We start from the raw sequence: 10,097 nt of genomic DNA on the forward strand, positions 1-10,097 counted from the left end.
AAAAAAGCACGAGACTGGCCCTCATCGAATGGCTGAAGCGCGGCCAGAGGAAATGATTTCTAGCCAGATACTTAGGAGTAGGCCTGGTGTGTGCTGTTAACTTAGATTTTGGATTTCTGAACAAGTTTTTATCATAGAAAATTCGCGACTAAGTTGTGCTTTCATTTCGCTGTAATTTTCGTGTCAAAGGAACGGTATAATAATGTAAATAAAAGAATAACGATATTTATATTTGCAGATTACCTGTCCTCTTACTACGAAAGTCAAGCTCTACATCTCTATGCAATAAGCGCATTCAAAATTTCCTCGTATTACTTGATGAAAGTATGGTTTTTTGTTTTGTTTTTTTTAAAAAGGGTTTTTCTGCTTATATGAAAACTACCTTTTCTCTCCTGTCCCCTTCTTATGCATGATGTTCGCGGAAATTACATTCTGTCCCTCAATAAAGCTGGAACAGCCAGTTATGGTCTTAGTTCTCTTTTTCTTACGTATCAGCTAAGTTACAGAATGCGCTAACGGTTTTTATCCGTACCTGAGTTTACTGGTTTTAAAAGAGAAATCCAGGGCCGCATTTTGTACAGCGGCTTTCCTTTTTAATGAATATATCTTCAAATATGATGTATTTAGTAGGTATCTGTATATGCTATGTATTTTAGCTGTAAATGCAATGTCTCGAAGATATTAGCTCCTGTAGTTATTCGGAAATTCGAGATGAAAAATAAAGCTTATGCCTGTATGTATGTTACCTTTAGCAGGGCGCATGCGCACACTTTGTAATGTGCGACTCCAGTGCTTACCATATGACAGATAAAATGACTTTTCTTTTCAATATATAAGCCATCGAAATCGTACGCTATATTGTAATGACAAGGGCGGTCTGAGAAGCTGTGAGTAGGCGTGGGATTTGTCACATATGGTTTAGGGGCCGACATATCTCTCCCTCAATGCCGTACCGGGAGGCAAGGTCGGTAGCAGAAAGCAGCGAAGGGCCAACTGCGTCCAAAAGCGATCGCACGGGCCGAAATCCCGGGATGACTCGTTTGGTACGACGCTCCAGCGCCAGTGTCTGGAGGTACTGCTTTTTCCTCTCTTTTCCTCCTCTATGAAATGAGAATCGGGAGTCTTCCCTTGTCATGGAATGGCAGAATTACCCAGAATTCTTTTTGGGCATGAGCGAGGCAACTTTAAAAAAAGCACGAGACTGGCCCTCATCGAATGGCTGAAGCGCGGCCAGAGGAAATGATTTCTAGCCAGATACTTAGGAGTAGGCCTGGTGTGTGCTGTTAACTTAGATTTTGGATTTCTGAACAAGTTTTTATCATAGAAAATTCGCGACTAAGTTGTGCTTTCATTTCGCTGTAATTTTCGTGTCAAAGGAACGGTATAATAATGTAAATAAAAGAATAACGATATTTATATTTGCAGATTACCTGTCCTCTTACTACGAAAGTCAAGCTCTACATCTCTATGCAATAAGCGCATTCAAAATTTCCTCGTATTACTTGATGAAAGTATGGTTTTTTGTTTTGTTTTTTTGAAAAAAGGGTTTTTCTGCTTATATGAAAACTACCTTTTCTCTCCTGTCCCCTTCTTATGCATGATGTTCGCGGAAATTACATTCTGTCCCTCAATAAAGCTGGAACAGCCAGTTATGGTCTTAGTTCTCTTTTTTCTTACGTATCAGCTAAGTTACAGAATGCGCTAACGGTTTTTATCCGTACCTGAGTTTACTGGTTTTAAAAGAGAAATCCAGGGCCGCATTTTGTACAGCGGCTTTCCTTTTTAATGAATATATCTTCAAATATGATGTATTTAGTAGGTATCTGTATATGCTATGTATTTTAGCTGTAAATGCAATGTCTCGAAGATATTAGCTCCTGTAGTTATTCGGAAATTCGAGATGAAAAATAAAGCTTATGCCTGTATGTATGTTACCTTTAGCAGGGCGCATGCGCACACTTTGTAATCTGCGACTCCAGTGCTTACCATATGACAGATAAAATGACTTTTCTTTTCAATATATAAGCCATCGAAATCGTACGCTATATTGTAATGACAAGGGCGGTCTGAGAAGCTGTGAGTAGGCGTGGGATTTGTCACATATGGTTTAGGGGCCGACATATCTCTCCCTCAATGCCGTACCGGGAGGCAAGGTCGGTAGCAGAAAGCAGCGAAGGGCCAACTGCGTCCAAAAGCGATCGCACGGGCCGAAATCCCGGGATGACTCGTTTGGTACGACGCTCCAGCGCCAGTGTCTGGAGGTACTGCTTTTTCCTCTCTTTTCCTCCTCTATGAAATGAGAATCGGGAGTCTTCCCTTGTCATGGAATGGCAGAATTACCCAGAATTCTTTTTGGGCATGAGCGAGGCAACTTTAAAAAAAGCACGAGACTGGCCCTCATCGAATGGCTGAAGCGCGGCCAGAGGAAATGATTTCTAGCCAGATACTTAGGAGTAGGCCTGGTGTGTGCTGTTAACTTAGATTTTGGATTTCTGAACAAGTTTTTATCATAGAAAATTCGCGACTAAGTTGTGCTTTCATTTCGCTGTAATTTTCGTGTCAAAGGAACGGTATAATAATGTAAATAAAAGAATAACGATATTTATATTTGCAGATTACCTGTCCTCTTACTACGAAAGTCAAGCTCTACATCTCTATGCAATAAGCGCATTCAAAATTTCCTCGTATTACTTGATGAAAGTATGGTTTTTTGTTTGTTTTTTTTAAAAAGGGTTTTTCTGCTTATATGAAAACTACCTTTTCTCTCCTGTCCCCTTCTTATGCATGATGTTCGCGGAAATTACATTCTGTCCCTCAATAAAGCTGGAACAGCCAGTTATGGTCTTAGTTCTCTTTTTTCTTACGTATCAGCTAAGTTACAGAATGCGCTACCTGTTTTTATCCGTACCTGAGTTTACTGGTTTTAAAAGAGAAATCCAGGGCCGCATTTTGTACAGCGGCTTTCCTTTTTAATGAATATATCTTCAAATATGATGTATTTAGTAGGTATCTGTATATGCTATGTATTTTAGCTGTAAATGCAATGTCTCGAAGATATTAGCTCCTGTAGTTATTCGGAAATTCGAGATGAAAAATAAAGCTTATGCCTGTATGTATGTTACCTTTAGCAGGGCGCATGCGCACACTTTGTAATGTGCGACTCCAGTGCTTACCATATGACAGATAAAATGACTTTTCTTTTCAATATATAAGCCATCGAAATCGTACGCTATATTGTAATGACAAGGGCGGTCTGAGAAGCTGTGAGTAGGCGTGGGATTTGTCACATATGGTTTAGGGGCCGACATATCTCTCCCTCAATGCCGTACCGGGAGGCAAGGTCGGTAGCAGAAAGCAGCGAAGGGCCAACTGCGTCCAAAAGCGATCGCACGGGCCGAAATCCCGGGATGACTCGTTTGGTACGACGCTCCAGCGCCAGTGTCTGGAGGTACTGCTTTTTCCTCTCTTTTCCTCCTCTATGAAATGAGAATCGGGAGTCTTCCCTTGTCATGGAATGGCAGAATTACCCAGAATTCTTTTTGGGCATGAGCGAGGCAACTTTAAAAAAAGCACGAGACTGGCCCTCATCGAATGGCTGAAGCGCGGCCAGAGGAAATGATTTCTAGCCAGATACTTAGGAGTAGGCCTGGTGTGTGCTGTTAACTTAGATTTTGGATTTCTGAAAAAGTTTTTATCATAGAAAATTGGCGACTAAGTTGTGCTTTCATTTCGCTGTAATTTTCGTGTCAAAGGAACGGTATAATAATGTAAATAAAAGAATAACGATATTTATATTTGCAGATTACCTGTCCTCTTACTACGAAAGTCAAGCTCTACATCTCTATGCAATAAGCGCATTCAAAATTTCCTCGTATTACTTGATGAAAGTATGGTTTTTTGTTTTGTTTTTTTTAAAAAGGGTTTTTCTGCTTATATGAAAACTACCTTTTCTCTCCTGTCCCCTTCTTATGCATGATGTTCGCGGAAATTACATTCTGTCCCTCAATAAAGCTGGAACAGCCAGTTATGGTCTTAGTTCTCTTTTTTTTTACGTATCAGCTAAGTTACAGAATGCGCTAACGGTTTTTATCCGTACCTGAGTTTACTGGTTTTAAAAGAGAAATCCAGGGCCGCATTTTGTACAGCGGCTTTCCTTTTTAATGAATATATCTTCAAATATGATGTATTTAGTAGGTATCTGTATATGCTATGTATTTTAGCTGTAAATGCAATGTCTCGAAGATATTAGCTCCTGTAGTTATTCGGAAATTCGAGATGAAAAATAAAGCTTATGCCTGTATGTATGTTACCTTTAGCAGGGCGCATGCGCACACTTTGTAATCTGCGACTCCAGTGCTTACCATATGACAGATAAAATGACTTTTCTTTTCAATATATAAGCCATCGAAATCGTACGCTATATTGTAATGACAAGGGCGGTCTGAGAAGCTGTGAGTAGGCGTGGGATTTGTCACATATGGTTTAGGGGCCGACATATCTCTCCCTCAATGCCGTACCGGGAGGCAAGGTCGGTAGCAGAAAGCAGCGAAGGGCCAACTGCGTCCAAAAGCGATCGCACGGGCCGAAATCCCGGGATGACTCGTTTGGTACGACGCTCCAGCGCCAGTGTCTGGAGGTACTGCTTTTTCCTCTCTTTTCCTCCTCTATGAAATGAGAATCGGGAGTCTTCCCTTGTCATGGAATGGCAGAATTACCCAGAATTCTTTTGGGCATGAGCGAGGCAACTTTAAAAAAAGCACGAGACTGGCCCTCATCGAATGGCTGAAGCGCGGCCAGAGGAAATGATTTCTAGCCAGATACTTAGGAGTAGGCCTGGTGTGTGCTGTTAACTTAGATTTTGGATTTCTGAACAAGTTTTTATCATAGAAAATTCGCGACTAAGTTGTGCTTTCATTTCGCTGTAATTTTCGTGTCAAAGGAACGGTATAATAATGTAAATAAAAGAATAACGATATTTATATTTGCAGATTACCTGTCCTCTTACTACGAAAGTCAAGCTCTACATCTCTATGCAATAAGCGCATTCAAAATTTCCTCGTATTACTTGATGAAAGTATGGTTTTTTGTTTTGTTTTTTTTAAAAAGGGTTTTTCTGCTTATATGAAAACTACCTTTTCTCTCCTGTCCCCTTCTTATGCATGATGTTCGCGGAAATTACATTCTGTCCCTCAATAAAGCTGGAACAGCCAGTTATGGTCTTAGTTCTCTTTTTTCTTACGTATCAGCTAAGTTACAGAATGCGCTACCTGTTTTTATCCGTACCTGAGTTTACTGGTTTTAAAAGAGAAATCCAGGGCCGCATTTTGTACAGCGGCTTTCCTTTTTAATGAATATATCTTCAAATATGATGTATTTAGTAGGTATCTGTATATGCTATGTATTTTAGCTGTAAATGCAATGTCTCGAAGATATTAGCTCCTGTAGTTATTCGGAAATTCGAGATGAAAAATAAAGCTTATGCCTGTATGTATGTTACCTTTAGCAGGGCGCATGCGCACACTTTGTAATGTGCGACTCCAGTGCTTACCATATGACAGATAAAATGACTTTTCTTTTCAATATATAAGCCATCGAAATCGTACGCTATATTGTAATGATAAGGGCGGTCTGAGAAGCTGTGAGTAGGCGTGGGATTTGTCACATATGGTTTAGGGGCCGACATATCTCTCCCTCAATGCCGTACCGGGAGGCAAGGTCGGTAGCAGAAAGCAGCGAAGGGCCAACTGCGTCCAAAAGCGATCGCACGGGCCGAAATCCCGGGATGACTCGTTTGGTACGACGCTCCAGCGCCAGTGTCTGGAGGTACTGCTTTTTCCTCTCTTTTCCTCCTCTATGAAATGAGAATCGGGAGTCTTCCCTTGTCATGGAATGGCAGAATTACCCAGAATTCTTTTTGGGCATGAGCGAGGCAACTTTAAAAAAAGCACGAGACTGGCCCTCATCGAATGGCTGAAGCGCGGCCAGAGGAAATGATTTCTAGCCAGATACTTAGGAGTAGGCCTGGTGTGTGCTGTTAACTTAGATTTTGGATTTCTGAACAAGTTTTTATCATAGAAAATTCGCGACTAAGTTGTGCTTTCATTTCGCTGTAATTTTCGTGTCAAAGGAACGGTATAATAATGTAAATAAAAGAATAACGATATTTATATTTGCAGATTACCTGTCCTCTTACTACGAAAGTCAAGCTCTACATCTCTATGCAATAAGCGCATTCAAAATTTCCTCGTATTACTTGATGAAAGTATGGTTTTTTGTTTTGTTTTTTTTAAAAAGGGTTTTTCTGCTTATATGAAAACTACCTTTTCTCTCCTGTCCCCTTCTTATGCATGATGTTCGCGGAAATTACATTCTGTCCCTCAATAAAGCTGGAACAGCCAGTTATGGTCTTAGTTCTCTTTTTTCTTACGTATCAGCTAAGTTACAGAATGCGCTACCTGTTTTTATCCGTACCTGAGTTTACTGGTTTTAAAAGAGAAATCCAGGGCCGCATTTTGTACAGCGGCTTTCCTTTTTAATGAATATATCTTCAAATATGATGTATTTAGTAGGTATCTGTATATGCTATGTATTTTAGCTGTAAATGCAATGTCTCGAAGATATTAGCTCCTGTAGTTATTCGGAAATTCGAGATGAAAAATAAAGCTTATGCCTGTATGTATGTTACCTTTAGCAGGGCGCATGCGCACATTTTGTAATCTGCGACTCCAGTGCTTACCATATGACAGATAAAATGACTTTTCTTTTCAATATATAAGCCATCGAAATCGTACGCTATATTGTAATGACAAGGGCGGTCTGAGAAGCTGTGAGTAGGCGTGGGATTTGTCACATATGGTTTAGGGGCCGACATATCTCTCCCTCAATGCCGTACCGGGAGGCAAGGTCGGTAGCAGAAAGCAGCGAAGGGCCAACTGCGTCCAAAAGCGATCGCACGGGCCGAAATCCCGGGATGACTCGTTTGGTACGACGCTCCAGCGCCAGTGTCTGGAGGTACTGCTTTTTCCTCTCTTTTCCTCCTCTATGAAATGAGAATCGGGAGTCTTCCCTTGTCATGGAATGGCAGAATTACCCAGAATTCTTTTTGGGCATGAGCGAGGCAACTTTAAAAAAAGCACGAGACTGGCCCTCATCGAATGGCTGAAGCGCGGCCAGAGGAAATGATTTCTAGCCAGATACTCAGGAGTAGGCCTGGTGTGTGCTGTTAACTTAGATTTTGGATTTCTGAACAAGTTTTTATCATAGAAAATTCGCGACTAAGTTGTGCTTTCATTTCGCTGTAATTCTCGTGTCAAAGGAACGGTATAATAATGTAAATAAGAGAATAACGATATTTTTATTTACAGATTACCTGTCCTCTTACTACGAAAGTCAAGCTCTACATCTCTCTGCAATAAGCTTATTCAAAATTTCCTTGTGTTCCTTGATAAAATGGTGTGCTGTTAACGTAGATTTTGGATTTCTGAACAAGCTTTTATCATAGAAAATTTACGAGAAAGTTGGGGCTTTATTTCGCTGTATTCCTCGTTTTAAAGAAACGGTATAATGTAAATAAGAGAATAACGAGATTTATATTAATTTTGCAGATTACTTGTCCTGTTATTACTAAAGTCAAACTCTATATCTCTATGCAATAAGCGCATCCAAAATTTCCTTACATCACTTTTCAAAAGTCTGTTTTTTTTTAAAAAAAAAACCGTATTTATATACATTCACTTTTTGTCATTTACTATCATTTACCTTTAATCATATATATTAACCGTCATATACCTTCATCTACCTTCAATCACGTTCATTTACCGTCTTTTACCTTTATTCATGTTTATTTACCTTAATATACCTTTATCATCCTGCATTCACATTGATTTACCTTTAGCTACATTCATTTACTTTTATCTATATCCTCAATCATGTTCATTTACTTTAGTATACCTTCATTTGCTTTAATCTACCTTCTTTCACGTTCAGTTACCTTCATCTACCTTCATCTACATTCATTCACGTTCATTTGCATTCATTTACCTTCATTCACATTCATCAGTTTACTTAACATACCTTCATTGACGTTCCTTTACCTTCATTTTCCTTCATCTACCTTGATTCGCCTTCATTCACCTCCATGCATTTACTTTCACTGATGTTTATCTAACTTCCTCTATCTTGATTTACCTTCGTCTACTTTCATCATCCTTCTTTCACCTTCATCTACTTTCATCTACCTTCATTCATGGTCATCAATCGGAATTCACATTCATCTACCTTCATCTACCCTCATCTACGTTCATTCGCATTCATTTGCCTTAATAATGTATCGTCATTTACGTTTATCTAACTTCATTCACATTTATTTACCTTCACATGATCTACATCCATGTACCTTTAATTTCGTTGATATACCTTCATTAACTTATATATAACTTCATCCGCGTTCATTTATCGTCATTGAACTTTATTCACGTTCATTTTCCTTCATATACCTTCATTTTCTTCATTCACGTTCATTTACTTTCATTTACCTTTATTCACATTCATCTACCTTTATTTAGCTTAGTCTACCTTCAATCGCAATCATCTACCTTCATATGCATTTACCTTAATATACCTTCATTCACGTTCATTTACCTTCATATACCTTCATTTACCTTCACCTGCCTCTATTCACGTTCATTTACCTTCATATATTTTAATACACGTTCATATACCTTCATTAACATTCATTTACATTCATATACCCTTATTCACGGTCATGCATTTACCCCCTCGCGATACCGGTGCGACGCTCTAATCAACTGAGCAGTTCATATAAATCTAGTGATCCATTTCATATATCATTTCATAGTTGATTCATTCCTCACGGGAACATTAGAACCCACAAATGACCAGCTCCCAACGTCAGTGGCTTCATAGCTCAGTTGGTTAGAGCGTCGCACCGGTATCGCGAGGTCACGGGTTCAAACCCCGTTGACGCCCAGAAATTTTCAGGAACGTGATTGAAGGTAGATGAAGGTAGATGAGGGTAAATGAATATGATTGAAGGTAGATGAAAGTATATGAGGGTTAATGAATATCATTGAAGACCATTGACGGTAGATGAAGGTATATGAGGGTTAATGAATATGATTGAAGGTAAATGATGGCAAATGACCAGCAGTGAATGTTTATTAATACGGATGATGATAATTTTTTATAAATGGAGGCAAATAGATGTAGATGAAGGTAAATGTCTATGGATGACTGAATATTAGGAAATTAAATTACGTAGTTGGGGACTCGTGTTGGGTATATATACATGAGATCTTTGCCTGAACTAGCCTGCGAACGCAGACGTATTTCCGGCGGTCGTTTCTCTCCCCCGAAAAGTAGAAACGACCGCCGGAAATACGTCTGCGTTCGCAGGCTATGCCTGAACAATATTGAACAATAAGTGTTTTCACACGGGTGGTAAAGAGAATATTATTCAAGCTGCTCTTGGAGACAATCTTGTGTTGATCAGAGCTTTGTTTAAGGTTAATCTATTATTTGTTTTGAATTGTGGTGATGTTGTCGATGAAATTTTCTCACGTGGTCTCCTTCTTGCTTTCCCACCCACCCCAACCCAGGCTCAGAGGGTAAAAAAATTCGCATATAATCCATGTTAACTTCCCATATAGTCTCCCTATACATATTCCAAAAAATTAAGAAGAATCCGATAACAAACACTAAAGGAGATATTTTATACGCAAAAGGTCTCAATAAAAAAGCCGTACTTTCTTGTCCTGGTGACTTTCTCGCTTTCTGTGCCTTTATTTGCCTGATTATTAAAGTCGATTTCAGCGACTTCTCAAGGGTCTTTCTGCAGGTACCGGAAAGCATTCATTGTGTTTTTGATCTGTTGGGATTAGTCTTTATTTGGGGTCGTTTTGTTTTTTGTCCCTTATTTCTTTTGTTTTACGTAATTTCTGCTAGCTGCGAAGGGCAGCTTCTCAAGTACCTTATCTTCCGAGCCTGGGCCGCCTGTGTTTTGCAGGTTCCACAAGTGCATGATCGATGTGGTGGCTTGCTGGAGTCAGAAGTTTTGCTAAGATTTGCGTTTCTGTCAC

The 10,097-nt window shown here is 39.5% G+C and overlaps 1 protein-coding gene across 3 annotated transcripts in view; it reads left to right on the forward strand.

The window, feature by feature from the left end:
* Positions 1-9,704: 9,704 nt before the first annotated feature.
* LOC137971129 (hydroxyacylglutathione hydrolase, mitochondrial-like) overlaps positions 9,705-10,097 on the forward strand; it is a 12,509-nt gene continuing 12,116 nt past the window's right edge. Inside the window, exons 1-2 of one of the 3 annotated variants that reach the window (XM_068817867.1) lie at positions 9,705-9,856; positions 9,964-10,097. The exon at positions 9,964-10,097 is cut by the window's right edge and continues 32 nt beyond it. In XM_068817867.1, the coding sequence (XP_068673968.1) occupies positions 10,045-10,097 (53 nt within the window). In that variant the 5' untranslated portion in view covers positions 9,705-9,856; positions 9,964-10,044. Of the gene's footprint in view, positions 9,857-9,963 lie in introns of those variants that run through there. The other 2 variants (XM_068817868.1, XM_068817869.1) reach the window with 2 other exon arrangements.

This window comes from Montipora foliosa, chromosome 9 (genome assembly GCF_036669935.1).
Source record: "Montipora foliosa isolate CH-2021 chromosome 9, ASM3666993v2, whole genome shotgun sequence".
Lineage (NCBI taxonomy): Eukaryota > Metazoa > Cnidaria > Anthozoa > Scleractinia > Acroporidae > Montipora > Montipora foliosa.